The following is a 19,469-nucleotide window of genomic DNA, read 5'->3' on the forward strand; positions in this document are numbered from 1 at the left end:
TACAGATTGACGGTATATAAAACAAATAAATATTTCCAGGATTTAAATCTGACTCCTGAGCATGGAATATAACCCATACCATTAAATACTGGGCCATTGGACTTGACACCCATTTGAATTGGTTTTGAATGTATTTCTAACATTGGCTGGAGACTCAGCTTGCTAATAATCAGAATTTTTTAAATTTTTTTTACTTGGCAGGTATAAAGGGAAGAGTTACCGAGCAACAGTGGAAGTTGTCAGAACAGCCGACAGGGTGGCAGAGTTTTGTAGAAAAACTTGCATTAAGCTAGAATGTTGTCCAAACCTATTTGGTCCCCTGATGGTGCTCGACAAGTGTTCAGAGAACTGTTCTGTGCTAACCAAGACTAAATACAGTGAGTCCTAACACACCTTACAGTCCATTTCTCACTGTTGTATATGTTGGTTTCTTAGTTGTATAATGGCTTCTTCTACTATTAAATCCCATAGAACATTTGTGTAACATTTTTTATATAATTTAAACCTCAATAAAGAAACTTCGACTTAAAAAAAAAAAAAAGCCCATGTCTGCAGATAAAGCGCCATACATATGTACTTTCCCTTTCAAAACTGGTGTACACTATGGGCCTGATTTTAAAAAACATTTACGCGAGTAAAACTGGGTTTTAAACATATAAATGCACTTTACTCGAGTAAATAGCTTTTGAAAATTGCTACAATAGTAGTTACATTTTGAAAATTACCCCTTATGTGCAAAAATATCCCCCTTAGAAGTTGATATTCAAAATCATTTAGACGGATAACTGAAAAATTAGCCATCTAAATGACGACAAAACGGCGATATTCAGCACCATATGTGGCTAGAATGTAGCCGCATAAAACAGGGGTGGACGTGAGGCATTTCTGCGAGGAGTGGAATTGGCCGCATAAGTTATGTAGCCAACTCCAATATTCGGTGTTAGCCACTTAATTTATGTGGCTAACTCTGGTTGAGCCGTAGGGCTGCCCTAAAGTTAGCCTAACTTTAACATAACCGAGTATATTCAGTGGCACCCTCGCCCCACTGAATATACTCTGCTAGTTAAGTGGATATTTTTATCCAGCTAACCAGCTGAGCCACACAGTGGCTGAAAATAGACCCCTTTACAAGTCTTTTCCATCGGGAACGGAAAGCATACACCTACACATCTTCATGTTGCAGTATCTCAAATGAAATCAATATACAATTTGTATCAAGCTATGGAAATTGGTTTATTCATTTCTACTAAAAAAAAAAAGTGTATTGATACCAAATTAACTGAAATTCACATTAAATGTTGCTATGCTGATTTATGGCTACAGAATTGGATGTAGAATACAAATCATGGAATTCTATGGCACTTTATAGGAAGACTGGTCATTGGCTGATGTGGAGACTGTGGAATGGTTAATAAGAACCCATTGTGCAGTTTTGTTGCTTGACCCAAGATACAGTAAGGCAAAGCTAGTAGGGATGAGGTTTTCGCCAATCATCTACACTTCAGCATGAAAAATTTCAGTGACTGAGGTGCAGTAAATATGAGAAATATATACCCCCTCACCTCTCCCTTCTATTCCCATCTTATCCTTGTAGCACACTATTATGGAAAGAAGAAAAGCAAAAAGATTGGCCGACCGCCAGGTGGTCACAGTAACTTGGAAGCAGGTTTGAAGAAGCCCAGTAAGAGAAGGAAAAGACGTAAGCACTTCTTTGTCCACAAGAAGAAACGCTCCTCTACCTCACTGGATAACACACCAGTGGGGTCGCCACAGGTACAATAAATTAGTGAATAAGAGTCGAGCCACATGTTATTGTTCATGTGTTCCCACAAATAGCACATCAAGCACATTTATTAAGAAACAAATATATTTAAGTCATTAAACTGAGATGACACTAGAAGTATTAGCATGTGTGTTTGCACCTCATGAGTAGTTTTCTTCCAGCAGAGTCTGTAAAGTGCATTTGCATTTTCATCTCTGCATATCAGTGCAATATTTATTGCTGGGTAAAATCTTGAACTATGTTTGGTAATAGACTAATCTGCTACTCTTCTTTCTTATGTTTATATTAAGAGTCTTAAAATTAGCATGCATTTTCCATTATTTTCTAGATTTTATTGCTGTATGAGATCTGTAAAGTGATCTGCAAGGCCTTAGAGGCACCTCTTGCCAGTTAGTGCAGGGAGAGCCCTATTGGTAATTGTAAAGGGTTATTCATGTTCCAGAACTGCTTTATCTGCTAATATTTATGTTTTTCATAGCACTAGCAGTGTATATAATACTGTACAACATATAGGGGCAGATTTTCAAAACGTTACGCGCGTTGCCGGGCCTATTTTAAAAAGGCCCGGCAACGCGCGTAAAGCCCCGGGACGCGTGTAAGTCCTGGGGCTTGTAAAAAGGGAGAGGGCGGGGCGGGGTCAGAGGCTCCCGGCACAGCGGCCATTTGCCGCTGTGCCGGGGATCGCACACCGGCAATTGGCTGGTGCACGCACAACTTACTTCAGCCCCAGGGCTGAAGTAAGTTTTAAAACAAAAGTAAAAAAGAATAAAAAGGTAGGGGGGAAAGGGGCGGGGGAGGTAGGGGAAGGGAAGGTGGGGTGGGGGGGTAGGGAATGGGGGAAGGCAGCGCGGGCTCGGCGCGTGTAAGGTGCACAACTGTGCACCCCCTTGTGCGCGCCGACTCCCGATTTTAGAACATGCGTGCGCATGTTATAAAATCGCACGTCCATGTGTGCGCGCCGGTTAGCCCACGCACATGGACACGCACGTGTATCTATTAAAATATACCCTATATTGTGTAGCCTCTGCCCCAAAGTCTTTAAAATACGTTAAAGCATAGTATTCATTTACATTACTAGACGGGTTTATTCAGTTAAAAGGCAGATGAATGACATGTTTTCTCAAATTATGAAGATGTACTCAACCTTTATCAAGAGGATGAGTGACATTGAAAGGGTTTGTTTAGGTAACTTTTTAAGCTTCCCAGACAAAGCCTGAGATAATATTACCTCCCACACTCTGGCAAAATTTTAACAAGTTCATTTTCAAAGGACTGTGCATGTAAAAAAAAAAAACAGGGGTTATTTGTGTGGCTGGACCTTGCGCACAGCGCGCACATTTTAGGAGAGGTCCAGCCACCTACGTGCAGAAGTGCCGGGCACTGAAAAAGGGGCCGGGCCAGGGGCGTGGGCAGGGCGGGACGTAGGCTGGCCTGGACAGCAGCCATTAGCTGCTGTCCCGGGGAAGCACGCTTCGGCAGCTGGCCAGCGCCGGGAGGAGCAGTAAGTAGTAAAATAAAAAAAATTCGAGTAGCTAGGAAGGGGTTAGGGGTCGGGGTGGAGAAGGGAAAGGGAAGGAAGGTTAGGCAGGGGGGAGTAGGGACCGAGGTGGACTGGGAGGGAACAGTAAAAAAAAAAAAAAAGGCCAATCGCGTCACCGCGCATAATTTGAAAATTCTCCCCCTGCGCATGCAAGATGAGGTCCGCCCACAAATGCGCACTCGGATGTGAAAATCCGGTGCGCATGTGCGTGCGGACATCAGATTTTATAACGTGCACACGCCGACCAGCGTATGTTATAAAATTGGCACGGTTTTGAAAATCGACCCCTATATGAATAACTCATTACATGCACAGAATTTAGTTGAATAAAAAGAAGCAATGATGGGGGCGTTTCAGGGACCTGGTCAAATTTTGGGCAGTAAGCACTGTGATACTCATCGCCAGCAGACTAAATTTAGCCAAGAGAGTCTGGTCAGAAAAACACCTGTCCTAAAGTTACCTGTGGAACTTTAACTGGGTATATTCAGTGGAACAATTTTCCGGGTATGTTCCGCTGAATATCTGGGTAACTTGCTTGCTGAATATTGATCTTAGGAGTCTTGAAATTCTGATGCTAGAAAACTTGATTGAACATTATGGGGACAATTTTCAAATCTGCCTGTGCAAGTGTAAAGTCAGCATGTACTTTCTCTTTGTAAATTGCCCATGGGTACAACTGGCTTATGGACTTGGCACCTGCTTTTTTGTGCGAGCTAAATTTGGCTGGTAAAGTGCAATATATGTGTGCTATTTCCTAATCCTATGCAAACATGTTCCCAGAAATGCTTCCCCTTAATTTGGCTAAAATTACATTCCCAAAGATACTATTGGTCAGGTTAAGAGTGGGTACTTTTTAGAATGCCCTTTTATCCAGATAAAAGACTTTTGAAACTGTCCTTCCCAGGATTACACTGTAAGATAAACATGAAAAAGATATTATTGCTTTGAAATATATCCCCTGCTTTTGAAGTGATATTTTCCAGAAATCTGCTTCTCTCTCTTTCTTCTACCATAATTAATCTTCCTTTTCTTTGAATCACCCTGATTCCAATTGTAGTCAATTTGACTATTATGTGATTTATTTTTGGTAGGTTTTATAACTTATATATCTGTTAATAATTTGTATTTCAAGAAAAAATGTGGTGCTGTATATATTCTCAGGAAGATTGCTTTTGTTCTTGACAGTTTTGGGAAGTCCTTGTTTTGTGGTGGTGCATGAAAGATTTGAGTGATACTTCAGAAAACACAAGTAACATGGATGCCATTGATCTATCTGCTGAAACAAGAAACCATTTGGTCAATAATCTATGTGCCTAATGGTACAGAAGGCTTTGATATCACTTAAATTTAGTTAGTGAGGCATTTTAGCACTGCATTCCTTAATAAAAATGGGAATTTCTGTATTAGTTTCTTGTACAGTGGAGCACATTTAAGATCTGTCCTACGTTGATAGCTCCCTGTCTTTTGTGATAACTGTGAGTTGAGCAGTACAGAACAGAATAGTTTGTTGCATGCCCAGTTTAATGAGTAAGACCTTCTATTCCATTCAGATGCATTCTGGGACTTGTAGCCCTCTTTGTTCCCCATCCAAAAAAAATCAGAACTTACAAATGGTAAAACAGGAGTCAAAAAGACTGACCTGATTCTTTCATTAAACAAAAAATGTTGTTCATTATGACTGATGTTACTGCGCAAATGTTTTTGAATGCTTGGTGGTTCTTCAGTGTATTAAGTTACTGAGACTGTAACTTGCTCTTCCTGGTGCACCAATCATATTTTTGTTGTGGGGGAGGGGACTTTGCCTGAGTGCTATGAATATCTTGTGCTTTGTGTCCAATATAATAAGAAAATCAGTGAAACCAATTTTGATCACCAGCTACTACAGTACAGTTAATCTATGGTAGCGTAGGAGGATGCTGGGACAAAATAGCTTTGTCTTGTGTAAACCATATTAAAGACTGAATTTCTGCTGTGCAGCTTCCAATTGAGCAGTCAAGTTGCAGATAACATTTAAGCAATAGTCCTCACTGCATTGAACTCTTATTGCTGTATAATTGTAAATGCCAAAAATTGGATGTCCTAAGCCAAAAGAGACATGGAAGCAAGGGCCATTCACTAGCACTAGAGCCCACTAACAAGGGAACTGTCTTTATTAGGAAAAGGAATTTAAAAAAACAATAACAAAATAGCAGTTACTAGATGTACACTGAATCTCATTACTGATAAAATGTATCCAACAGACAATGGGTTTTTTTGCAACGTGATAATAACACAAGATATGGTAAAATCAATTCCTAATTGCAGTGAATCGAGATTGTAATCTTGCTTAAAATGAAATAGTCTCACGGAAAATAAAAGGGATGTATTAATCTGATTCTTAGTAAAATGTCATGTCAGTGATTTGTAATTTTGTAACATTCTACTACTACCACCACTAATATTATTATTTATCATTTCTAAAGCACTACTAGATATGTGCAGCACTGTACAGATCCATATAAGAGACATTCCCTGCTCCATGGAGTTTGCAGTCTAGTTAAGGCAAACATACGTTTATTTATTTAAAAAGTATACTCTGCAACTTCCTAATAGGCATTCAGCATATATTACAAGGGATATATTTACATAATAATCAAAACGCATTAAAATTCATCAAAACAATACTCAACAATGTATATTTACATAAGAGAAGAACCATTTTAATTTTCTTCACTCTTTTGAAGCTGACTTAATTTATAGAATCTAGACATAGATTTTCAGGAGGATTTATGCTTCAGACAGAATAAACAATTTGACATTCTCACACTTTTCTCTAACTTAATTGGTCATGCTGGGTCAAGTTTAGTCATGCCATAAAATGTAGCTTACCTAGGAGGTTGTGAGTGTCTTCATACAATTTTGCATTTGCAGAACACCAGTTTCTAGTGTCTCATGCCTTTTGCAAGATTTTGCCAAGTCTCTTTTTTTTCCCTCCTTCAGGGCAGTGGTGATGAGGAAGACATAGATGACGAGTCTTTGAGTGAGGATAGTACTTCAGAGCAACAGGATGAACTCCAGGAGTTCTCAGAAGTGTCTGAGAAGAAGTCACACTCCTCCTCTCCCACCCCGAGTGAACGCTGCCACTCCCTGACTCAGGACCGGGACAAGAGAAAGAGGAAACTCCGGACCTTCTCCTTCTCAGATGATGAAAATAAACCCCCTTCACCAAAGGTACATTGTGTAGCATAGAAGCTTTCCTTTCCTCAACGTCATGATTCTAGAACAGCGTTTCTCCATAGACAAGAAGGACAGCGGTCAGCCACACAAGTGGGTGATGTCATCAAATGGTGCCAAAAAGGAACAGCACTCTCGGAGCTCAGAAATCCCAAGAAGGATTTTATGAGCATGTCTGGGCATTCCCATGCAACTGCCACTTTGCAAGTTTCCTCCTTAGTCTTTTTGCTTCTGCTAATGTGAAAGGATGGTTTTTAGCTCTCGAGCTGCTTGCTGTCTTTTCTTCCCTGATGGATTTTTTTTTTACTTTCTTTGGCTAATTTTTATTTAATTTTCATTTAGTTTCTTTATTTTTCATGGAGTCTCCTAAAAAACAATATGGGGCGGATTTTAAGAGCCCTGCTCGCGTAAATCCGCCCGGATTTACGCGAGCAGGGCCCTGCGCGCCGGTGCGCCTATTTTACATAGGCCTACCGGCGCGCGCAGAGCCCCGGGACTCGCGTAAGTCCCGGGGTTCTCCGAGGGGGGCGTGTCGGGGGCGTGTCGGGGGGGCGGTCCTGGTCGTCGCGGCGTTTTTGGGGCGTGTCGGCAGCGTTTTGGGGGCGGGTACGGGGCGTGGCTACGGCCCGGGGCGGTCCGGGGGCGTGGCCGCGCCCTCCATATCTGCCCCCCAGGTCGCGGCCCGGCGCACAAGAGGCCCGCTGGCGCGCGGGGATTTACGCCTCCCTCCGGGAGGCGTAAATCCCCCGACAAAGGTAAGGTGGGGGCTTAGACAGGGCCGGGTGGGTGGGTTAGGTAGGGGAAGGGAGGGGAGGGAATGGGGGTAGGCTGCGCGGCTCGGCGCGCGCCGGCTATACAAAATCGATAGCCTTGCGCGCGCCGATCCAGGTTTTTAGCAGATACGCGCGGCTTCGCGCGTATCTACTAAATTCCAGCGTACTTTTGTTTGCGCCTGGAGCGCAAACAAAAGTAGGCCTATTCGCGGAGTATGAAAATCCGCCCCTATATTTTTTCTTTTCTTCAAAATTGAGTTAAATTTGTCATCATTCCTCTTGAAAATGACATAAAAATATCAGGGTTCAACAGATGTTCCCATTACCTTTTCAAAATGACACTGTTAGATTAGCTTGACAGATGTCTCCACTGACTGGGGCCTTCCCATGATGTACCAAATTGCGCTGACTCTGCTTGTATATCTCCAAGGGCCAGAAAGTCAAGAAGTTATGTCTTGAAAGAGTTCCTGACCTCACCTCTGGCCTTCTGCATTCTTTTGTGCAGAGGCTGTTGCCTAAATTTTAAAAAGGGTACCCTCTCACGATCAGTGCTATGATTCTGAGAAGTGTCTGCGCTAGTGCTATTCACCCTCCAAGGATGGTTATCGTAAATCCAATGCCTCAGAGCCAAAATATGTGCTTCTTTTGCACAGAGACAGTCCCCTTCAGCAGAATCCCTCCTTAGTACTGAAAAATTATTGGCACCATCCACAAACAAAATCACGGTGCCATCCTTTGCACAGATGCCTTTTCAGCACAGACTCCCGTTTGGGCACAGAAACATTAAAACTGGACAAAAGCTTCCCGATACTGACTCTTACAATGTCCTTCCTGCAGCTGACTACCATCCCATGGTCAGAAGAATGTGGTTAGAATTTGTAAAAAAAAAAAAATAATAATAATTTTATTAACATGCCATGTTCTCCATCACTGGAACAGATGTCTCCCATTTTGGAATCAATAACACCCAACATTGAAGTCAGTCTATGATCCCTCATTACCAGTATAGACAAGATATAATATAGCCTAAATCTAATGATTCACCCTTTTGTAGGGAAAGAATAATCTCAGAGGAACGACCTATATAGTACTGTATGATTCACAGGAAGAATCTGAATTTTGTTTCCCCATGTATTCCATCTGGATGATAAGGATTCTACTGATCTTCCTTTAGACCACTCTACACAAACCCCTAGTAGTATGTCTCCTATGGATATAGTTTATCCGGCTTTTGTCCAAAAGATGGCCAAAGAGATACCTTTCCCCTTGCTCCAAGAGGCAGAACCAGGAGAGGATAATTTTGGCTTATTAAAATTAAATGAACCTCCAAAACAAATTATAGCAGTACCAATATACAGACTACAACAGGAACTTCCGACAAGGATGTGGCAGACAACTTTGTCCATGCCTCCAGTATCAAGAAAATACAGTAGATACGAATATAGAGTTAGTGCAGTTAGTGTAGCTGGGTTCAAAAAAGGTTTGGATAAGTTCTTGGAGAAGAAGTCCATGAACTACTATTAATCAAGTTTACTTAGGGGCAGATTTTTAAAGAATACGCGAGCGCGTACTTTTGTTTGCGCTCCAGGCGCAAACAAAAGTACGCTGGATTTTAGTAGATACGGGCGGAGCTGCGCGTATCTGCTAAAAACCTGGATCGGCGCGCGCAAGGCTATCGATTTTGTATAGCCGGCGCGCGCCGAGCCGCACAGCCTACCCCCTCCAAGGCCGCTCCGAAATCGGAGCGGCCTTGGAGGGAATCCTCTAACGTCCTCCCCTCATCTTCCCCTCCCTTCCTCTACCTAACCCACCCCCCGGCCCTGTCTACACTCCCCCCTTACCTTTCTCCGGGGATTTACGCCTCCCAGAGGGAGGCGTAAATCCCCGCGCCCCAGCGGGCCTCCTGCGCGCCGGGCCGCAACCTGGGGGCGGGTACGGAGGGCGCGGCCACGCCCCCGGACCGCCCCGGGCCGTAGCCACGCCCCCGTACCCGCCCCCAAAACGCTCCCAGCACGCCCCCTAAATGCCGCGCGGTTCGGGCCCGCCCCCGACACGCCCCCCTCGGAGAACCCCGGGACTTACGCGAGTCCCGGGGCTCTGCGCGCGCCGGTAGGCCTATGTAAAATAGGCGCACCGGCGCGCAGGGCCCTGCTCGCGTAAATCCGGGCGGATTTACGCGAGCAGGGCTCTTAAAATCCGCCCCTGTGGGAATAGCCACTGCTATTAATTGCATCAGTAGCATGGGATCTTTTTAGTGTTTGGGTACTTGCCAGGTTCTTGTGGCCTGGTTTTGGCCTCTGTTGGAAACAGGATGCTGGGCTTGATGGACCCTTGGTCTGACCCAGCATGGCAATTTCTTATGTTCTTAGAGTTCAGTCTTGTCCAGGTTATCAAAATCCAATGGTCATAGAATCAGCTTTAAAAAAAAAAAAAAAGATCAAAAACTCATTCTAATACTCTTTTGGGCAAAGATCCTGCCTAGTTGGGTTCCACAGCAAATGAGGTATTCCAGTCAACACTATTAAGTTCCAGAATAGCTATACATCATTTAGACAGAGTACAATATGAGGGTAATTTTCAAAAGACATGCAGAAACTTTGGTTGCTGCACATAAATCCCTGTTTGAAAATCAGTTTGGGGTATAGGTGCATAAAACTAAATGTAAAACACGATTTTGCACATACTTTTACGCATATAAAGATGAATTTTAAAAGCCCAGATCGTGCCAAAATTGGGAGAGACAAGCCAGAAATAGGGCTTGTGCACACCCACTAAATTTTACAAATCTCCCAGATGCATGCGAACCTTTGACTACATGTACATCGCACTCAGTTTCAAAAAGTGGTGTGGTCTGGGCAGGGTGTGGGTTTTTTGGGGCTGGGCCAAGAGATTGCACGTAAATAACTACTCGCCCTGGCGCATGCCCAGGTCCACTGCCACTGTAAGTTTATTTCTGCTATGGAGGAGGTGTAAATCATTTTAGAGGGGTTTAAAGGGTCTGGAGTAAGTGGGGGGAGTACAGGCTATTAAACCAGGGGGAACCTAGCTCAACACTGGGCAAACTGGTGAATGAACTGATGAAACTGGCAATGGCATAGACGTACCCGTTTTAAAATACCTTGACTTATACAGTAGACGTGAGATTTATGTGTCTAGGCATGCACTTAGGCAATTTTATAACATGCATGCAAGTTATAAAATTGCAGCATCCTTGGGCACACGCAAACTATTCACACCAATGTGCACTCACGCACCGCTTTGAGAGTTACCATCTTAGTTGTTTAGGAGTAATCATCTTAGTTGTTCAGGGTGGTGAAGAAAGGATTTTCTTTAAATCCATAAGCACAAAGTTACCCCTGGATGTGGTGCAGGGAGTTGCATACACACCTGCAATTTTTCAAAATAGATTTATGTGCACAAATCTGGAAATTACCCATAGACTTTAGCCTATTCTTGCTGTTTGAAAATTACCCACCCTATGTATTCTTGCCTATAAAAACTACAAGATATGACCCAACAACTTCTATCAGAGATAAACAGTATTTCATGCCAACTCTCCATGAAGGTGAAGAATGTGATAAACACCTCATCAGTTCAGATTAAGAGATATGACATTTCTTCTATGACATCAGCAGTAGCCAATGAAACAAGATTAGATTGGCTTAGATTTTCAGTGTAACCTGAAGATGTACATGAAAACTTTCTGGTCCCATTTTGTAGGGCCTAATCTCTTTGGAGAAAAAGTGAAAGAAAAAGTAGACCTTATTAAAGATTATTCTATTACTCTACTCTACGTTATCAGCAGCAATGACAGAACAACTTTCTATGTCTGGGAAGCCCTAGCCTCAGTATTACAAAAAGCAGTACTTCTGTTTGAGAAAGAGATCTCAACTTTATTTTTTTCGTGACTCCACTTTCAGCAGCAGTAATCCAGACAGTTTAGCGAAAACAGGCACAAACCACATTTTTGCAGTTATCTCAAACCAAACCAACCAGAATTTTTGTCTACACTATTGAATAAAATTCCTGGACTCTCCAACTCCAACATTTCGCTCCTGCGTAGTCACTGAGTATTAAAGATCATATAGCAGAGGTACCATTTTCATTTCAAATCTTTCAATGCAAACAATCCTCCAAGGGGGCATTCTCTTGTTGCAGATCAAATCACACTTCTGCTATAAACACTATCAATCTTCTCTCAGGCAATGCAGTAGAAGCTTCTCCATCATAGGGAAAGAACATTGCTTTTTACTCCAGGTACTTCCTAATTCCAAAAATGACAATAGGACCTCATCAGATCTTGGACCTCGGAAACCTGACTAAGCATCTCAAGAAAGAAAAATTCAAAAGTATCATCCTTTCTCAATTGGAGATCAGCAGGTTACCTATCCTAGATCTCAAATGTACAGGATGTGTGCATTTCACCATAGGGAGCGATCCCTATCAGTGTCAACTTCTTCCTTTCGGCCTCTTGTCAGATTCTAGAGTCTTCACAGAATGTCTTGTAATAGTCACTACTCATCTAAGGCTACACAATGTATTTGTTTGCTCCTGCCTAGCCTGACTCAAAGCAGGGAGAATCTGTCTATTAGCCTATTCCTCCACATTTTGTGTGATGGAAACATTTCAGTCCTTAGGTTTCATCATCAGTTTCCCAAAATCAAAGTAAATCTCTCTTAAGTAATAGATTTTATTGGAGCTCATCTGAATACAACACAAGAGAGAGTTTTTCCTTCTCAAAAAGAGTAAATATCTTGATGAGCATAATCCTAACAATCTCCAAACTAACAGGGTTATTCATCAAAATGCATTATGGCATTAATGCCCACGATAACGGCATAATGCACGCGATAATCGCTTTACCGCATGGCATGAAAGCAAATTTTGAAAGGGTGGGGTTGGGGGGGTTTGGGCAGGATTAATGAAAATGAAAGGCATTATCGCACCATCCAATATTGTACATTACACTGTCGCATGCAAGCTTTTAACGTCTGAAATAACTACACCTTTTTTCCTGGTATTGAGCTGAGCGATATGCTAATAACTCGAGATGAGGTTTTGGTGGTAGTTTAGGGTTTTGGGACCAATTTGACATGCAGCGTGAGATGTACAAATAGCACAGTACTCCTCGGTGATGATTTGACATCATTTGGATTGAGGAAAGTCTCACAAAGCTGAGATTTCAACAATGTTCTCTCGCTCTAGCTTGCTAGGGTCCTCTACCAAAACCTCACCTTCAGTTATTAGTTGGCCCTCCTATAGTGATATAAATAGTTAACTACTATAAAGGCCTTATAAAGAGTCTCTCTCTCTCTCTCTCTCTCTCTCTCTCTCTCTCTCTCTCTCTCTCTCTCTCGAATCCTGCAAGATTTGGAAATGGACTATAGTGTCAGAAAGAGAAAATCGGATTGCAGACTAAGTCATCATATAAATGGTCTTTGAATGATTGAATAGCTCAGAAACTGTTCCATCTTTGGCATAAGAGTCAAATAATAGCCCTGTTTTGGCTCGCCAAGTTTGGTTTCCATGGCTACTATGCTTAACTGTTCAACATATGGTAATATTGTACACATTCCCATCCCTGATCACAAAAAGTGATGGGAATCTCCTACATCCCATCCTTCAGTCCTTGGCTCTGACTGCATGGATATTGAAAGCAAGTTAATATCTTCCCTACAATTTCCTTCTAAAGCAGACAAAGTTCTCCTAGTAGTTGGAAAATGCTCAACAATATCACTATCTTGTTCCTCTATTACTTCAGTACCTGTTAAGATTTTTAAAATCAGGATTGAAGATCAGCTCTGTCAGAATTCATCTCAGTGCAAAGCCAGTATACCATGAAAATTTCAAGGATCTTCCTATTTTTCATTAATCTACAGTTGCCAGCTTCATGAAAGGCCTAAATCATCTTAAATCTCCAATTAAAAATCTTTCTAGTCCTGCAATCTAAATTTAGTTCTAGCTCAACTTATCGTCATTTAAACTTTTAGCAAAGGCAGAACTAAAGTTACTTTCTTGGCAAGATTTATTTTTAAAAGCAGTTACATCTGCCCAGAGTGTAAGAAAGCTATATTTAGCCTTGGTTATCATACTGTCCCTATAGTCAAATTTTCCATAAAAGAATAATTTTGAAAACTTATCCTTAATTTCTACCAAAAGTTCTCATTTTCATGTAAATCCATCCATTGTCTTCCCAACATTTTTTCTGAGACCACACACCAATAAGGGAGAGCAGGTTCTTCATATTTTGGACTGCAGAATAGTTACTTTGTTCAGTTCGAAAGAAGAAAGCCTTAGAGAAAGTCTTCACAACTCTTTGTTGCCTTCAATCCAGTAAAGCAGGATTTTTCATTTAGAAAATGAACTCTTTAAACTTGGATATCTGATTGCATTTCCAACTGTTATAAATCGAGACAGCATCTTCAAAGTAAAGTGAAAGCCCATCAAGTCAGGACTACATCAAGTTCTGTAGCACATTTTCGCTCTGCTTCCACAGAAAATATATGCAAGGCCTCTACTTGATCTTTCATTCATAACTTTACTGCTCATTACTGCTTAGAATATGCTTCATGTCAAGAGAGTATTTTTGGACTGGCAATTGTAAAGAACTTACTTATCTGATTCTTTCAACCCTCCAGCCTCTGGCATAATTCAGTTGCATGGTCCACTAACATAAGAGCATAATATACAGTTTCATGGAACCTCAACTTGGGAGTCCCCACTCGTGTGACTCATCTTTGTCTTGCTTCTCCATGAAGAAAGCAAAGTTGCTCATTTTGTAACTGCTATTTTTCATAGACATTAGGACAAATCAGCCACACAATCCCACCTTCCTCCCCTTATAGTTAAAGACTAGGGAAAATGGTCACGCATGCACAGAAAAGCCTTCTATTTTCTGAGCTCTGAGAGAGCTTTCCATCTCAGAGACATCAGATGACATCACCCACTTGTTTGGCTAATTTGGCCTGTCTGTGGAAAATAACTGTTACAAGTGAGCAACTTTGCTTTATAAACCAAGTCCTCGAGTAGCCCCTAGTCAACCTGATTTTCAGGATATCCACAATGAATATACGTCATAGATAGGAGCCTTCGTTTTCAGTTTTTATTTTATTTTGCCTGGTAATTTCAAAGTTATAACAAAAGATGTCTGTGGAAAAATGACTTTGCTGTAACACACAAGAGGAAAATCAGTGGAAAAGCCATTTTTTCCTCTGATTTCCATTTTGTTTGAACATTGAAATTCCCAGGCAAAATAAAATAAAAACTGAAAACAAAGGCCCCTAGTCATAGATTTCCATGGAATGAAATGATGAATAAGAAATAGTGTTCGAGTGAGTTCGTTTTTTGGATACCAAGATTACTCCATGAACACTAGAGCAACAATGAGAAAATAGATTGGGCACTTCAGTGTTCAAAAATAAAAAAGCTACTTAATAAAATATTCTCAAGAAACAATTGATGCTTTCATTCCATATAAGGAATCTTTATCAGCATTCTGGATTTTTTAAATAATTCATCCCTTAACAATGTGTTTTCTGTCTTTATTGTCTCAAGACCCATTTGTTTAAATCTGCCTATTTTTGAGTTTTATGATTTGAAACAGTATTTTAATTTGCTATTCTTTTATGCTTTTTAATGTAATTTTGTTTTCTTTTTATTGTCAATTATTTTATGTGTGTTTGATTGTTAACTGCCTTGACCATTCTGTGTTAGGCGGTCTATAAACCTCATAAATGTAAATGTAAGCAGGATTAAAAATATGCTGCAGTAGCCTTATTGGTCCTGGATAAAAATATTATTAGGTTGTGATATCTTTTCTTAGGTCAACATAAAAAAAAAGAAGTACATGAACTTTTGAGACTACGTAATCTCTTCTTCACAGGTAGAAACAGACATTATATAATCACAAAGGTGCAAATCCTGTATCTTTTTATGTTGGTTCAATAAAACTTATCTCAGCCTCCAAAAATTCTGGATAGTTGGTATAAATGACATACGATAAAAACACCAGAGGGATCTCAACTAGGGATGCGAGATTAGTCTTATATGATTTTAGCCGAGGGTGCCAAGCAGTGATGTTCAGTTGAACTTTAGGCATTCATATCAAAAGCTAAAGTCATAGCTTACAGCTCAAAAGAGATGAGGCCTGCAAATTAATCTTTCTTTTGGTTTTGCTTAAGGAAATCAAAATTGATGTTAACGAGAAGCTTCAACTGGACAGTAGCCCTCTGGAATGGAGTGTGGCAGATGTAGTGCGGTTCATTAAATCCACAGACTGTGCCCCATTGGCACGAATTTTCCAGGATCAGGTATGGAGTTTCTCCCGTTGTATTCCAGGCTGAGTCTCATCTTTGACTCTCCAGGTCATCTGAGCTGGCAAGGCTCAGAATTGTTGTGGATACGATGTGTTTGGGCCAACATGGGGAGATTAGGGGAAGATGGCTGCTACTGTAGAAACAACCCCAGCTGGCCTTGGAATAGTATAGAATGGTTCAGTCTCAAAGGAGACTCTCACTTTAGCCCTTGGCTGGCAAGGGATTTTTTTTTTGTCTTCTGAGGAGGAGGGTAACAAGAAAAAAAAACATAATAAAGTCATGTGTCCTCTCCAGAAACTCTTGTCATAACCATTGAGAAATGTCTTTAATATTTTTGCTGAAAGACACAATGAGGCCAATATTAAAAAAATCTAGAATGAATAACTTATCCAACTAAATTTAGCCGGATAAATTATCCTGGATATTCAAGTGGGATAAACATCCCACTGCATATCCCCAACTAAAGTTATCTGGATACCTTTAGCTGGATAACATTTAAATCTAACTGGCTATCTTTTATTTTTATGTATTTAAAAAGTCTTGTATTCTGTGAATTCTTAAATTGTTCATCACGAAGTACAATCAACATACATAATTAAAATACAATCCTTAATTTACAAATATTTAAAACACACTAAAAATTAAAATATTAAAATCATCATAAACATACATGCCAAAAAATATTGCTGCTATTCATTGTGATACTATACAGAATAAGCTTGCAAAAACAAAAAAGTTTTAAAAAGTTTTTGAAACTTCAGATCATATTTTTCACTTCTCAACCGATAAGGCAACTCATTCCATCTCTCAGGACCTAAGACAGAGAATACCTGGCCCTAACCATTTGCAATCTACACTCTGCTGAAGTGGCAACAGAAATAAAAAACTGGGAGCAGGACCAGGGCATGTTTTGGTTCATACAAGTTATCTGCCAGACAATAAGATTTTTGAACAGCTTTATGCAAAACAGTACAGAACTTAAATAATGAACGTTGAGTAATGGATAGCCAATGCAGTTCCTTCATATGTGTAGTCACACTGTCTTTCCAGTGTAACCCATAAATGACTCTCACTGCAGAATTCTGAACAAGCTGTAATATTCTTACCAAATATTTTGGCATACCAATATATAGCGAATTACAATAATCTATGGTGCTAAGCACCATAGCTTACACAACCATATGAAAGTCCAAAGGGGATAAAATAATACTGAGAGGATGAACTAATTTCAGTTTATAGAAGGCCATCTTCACTACATGTGTTACATGGCTCTTCATTGATTGTTTAAGATCAATAACAACCCCCAGGTCGTGCACTTCATCTGTAATTTTTGAGCCAACATTCAATCCAAACTAGAGATATTACTTGGAGAAGGATCCATACAGCCTACCCAAAGGAACAAATGCTTTGTCCGCATTCGAAACTCAATAATTATCAGCTAGCCATTATTCAATAATACTATAATACCAAGTAAAGGTCTCATTACAAGGAATGTACAACTGATTATCAAGTGATATTTCAAATGTCACATACATGTATTGTAATAAAACACCCAGCGGCTGTAAATAAACATTAAAGAGTGCAGCCGATAATGCGGAGCCTTGAAGAACTCCGCAATCTATTGAAATCCAGTGGGATAATCCACCCTTCCAATTAACTTGAAATTTCCTATCTTGAATATCACTGGTAAGGATTTAAATTATCCGGCCTTGTGTGGCTGGATGACTTTAGCCTTAACCAGCTATATTTAAAAGTGGCATTGTAGTATTAAAAAAAAAAATAATAAAATCTTTGTGGGCCTAGCGGTCTGAATGACGGCACCCCCCCCCCCCCTCAAACTATGACAAGGAGCCCTACCTCACCAAACATTCCCCTCTGCCCCCCCCCCCCCCGAAATCCCTCTAAAGGGATTAAATAAAAACTGAAGTGGTCTGGTGCCGGCCTGTCCCTCTCCCTCACTCGTAGTAACAATAATGACGGCAGAAAAAAGTCCAAATAGTCCATCACTCCCCCATTCCACATCTTTAATGTTAAAATACCCCTCCTTGGATTTCTCTCTCTCCCCCGCCCCCCCATCATAAGTTACACGCTTCCGGCGTTGTTCCCATAGGAACTCAGAAGGCACTGCGCCCAGGTTACGACCGCTGCGTACTGTGATGCTGATTGAAGGGCTGAAAAACGAAAGGAGCCAGCAGGGTTGGGACAAGGACAGGAAGGTACTCCTGAGGATTTCATTTTGAAGTCCCTGCACAGACTTTGCGCTTGCTTTCGTGCAGCAGCAAAGTAATTGGGAACTTTGAACCTGAGATGTGGAGGGGAGCGCCCAGCTTGAATTTTCAAACAGAGCCCTCCCACTGGGTTTCCTTTACTCCTCTAAATGACAATAAGTGCCGACTCTACTGAGAAATATCACCCTAATGAGGGTAATTTTTAAACATCCCGTTTAACTCTTGCTGTGAATACACTTATAAATTACACCAATTTCCAAAGTGATTTTATTAACGATTATTTGCTTTGAAAATTATCCCACTAAATTTACTACACACAAGTTACACCTGTTATTTGATGGTGACAACATTAATGCACTGTTGTAGCAATTTTCAAAAGCCATTTACCCATGTAAGTGCACTTTACTTGGGTAAAACCTAAGGACAATTCAGGTCCTTAGGATTATTGTTGCAGTTTTCAAAAGTCCACTTATTTATTTATTTATTTATTTATTTATTTATTTAGCATTTTTCTATACCGACCTTCAAAGTTAAATACCTTATTATACAAGTAAAGTTCATTTACACAAAGTTCATTTACACATGTAAACCCCGGTTTTAAGCATGTAAATTGTTGCGCGTCCCGGCCGCGCCTGCTCCTTGCTGGCACTGCTTACCTCGCTGTCCCGTCCACGAGCTCCGGGCTCTCCTCCTCCGCAGCCAGTTTGCGGCGTCCCCAGCTCCCCCTCTCTCAGTCTCCCATCCAGGCCTCACTGTGGGGGCTCTGCGTCCTCCATGGCATTGGCCACGCCCCTAGGCACGCACGCGCACGGACCGCCCGGCCTCTTAAAGGGCCAAGGGTGGCTCCCAGCTCCGCGGCACGCCCTGATTGACTGCCAGATATAAGGAAATGGTCAGACTCCACTTCCTTGCCTTGGCAATCGGGTCGTACACTTCGGTGTGTCTAGTTTGCCTGCCGATGTCTCCTGTTCCAGCATCTCCTGTTCCTTCGTCTCTCCTGGTAGTACCCTTCGGACTGATCTCACAGTACTGACCTTTGCTTGTTCTTGACCACATCTGATCACTGCCTGGAACCAACCTCTGCCTATCCACGGACCTCGTCTGATCGCTGCCTGAAACTTGATCTCTGCCTGACCCGACTACGCCTGGATTGACTACTGGTACTGACCCCTGCTTCTGCTGACCATTCTGGACCGATACTCTGGCCTTGATCCTCGCTATCCACTCGGACACTCTCTTCTGGCCTCCTGTGATTCCTGAACCTGCTTGCTTGGACATTGACCGCGCACCCTTGTTCGTGGTGGGCACACCCCTGCACTTCCTCTCTGGAGGACCCTGTGAGGCCCACCTAAGACCAAGCGGCCCGGGTACCCAAGGGCTCAACCTGCGGAAACCCCGGGTTGCTATTGGTGAAGCTCCAGCTAGCTTCTGTCTTCTCCTGTGCTCCGCCTCCTGGTGGCAGGCGCTCTCTGGGTCCGACCAGAGGGCTGTACCAATCCTGCACCAGGCCAAGGGTCCACCTCCAGCACAACATAAATGCTTTTTAAATTAGGCCCTTTGTGCATAAATTCAATCTCCTTCCCAGCTCAGCACCCAAACATGTCTCTGCTCAGTCTG

The 19,469-nt window shown here is 41.7% G+C and overlaps 1 protein-coding gene across 7 annotated transcripts in view; it reads left to right on the plus strand.

Moving 5' to 3' along the window:
* The window catches only part of SFMBT1 (Scm like with four mbt domains 1), a 270,863-nt gene that overhangs the window by 243,946 nt on the left and 7,448 nt on the right, over positions 1–19,469 (plus strand). For all 7 annotated transcript variants that reach the window (XM_029599417.1, XM_029599420.1, XM_029599421.1 and 4 more), the window contains 4 exons: positions 202–377; positions 1,595–1,773; positions 6,303–6,533; positions 15,490–15,618. In XM_029599417.1, the coding sequence (XP_029455277.1) occupies positions 202–377; positions 1,595–1,773; positions 6,303–6,533; positions 15,490–15,618 (715 nt within the window). The remainder of the gene's footprint in view (positions 1–201; positions 378–1,594; positions 1,774–6,302; positions 6,534–15,489; positions 15,619–19,469) is intronic.

The sequence above is a fragment of the Rhinatrema bivittatum genome, chromosome 4 (assembly GCF_901001135.1).
Source record: "Rhinatrema bivittatum chromosome 4, aRhiBiv1.1, whole genome shotgun sequence".
In the NCBI taxonomy this organism is placed as follows: Eukaryota; Metazoa; Chordata; class Amphibia; order Gymnophiona; family Rhinatrematidae; genus Rhinatrema; species Rhinatrema bivittatum.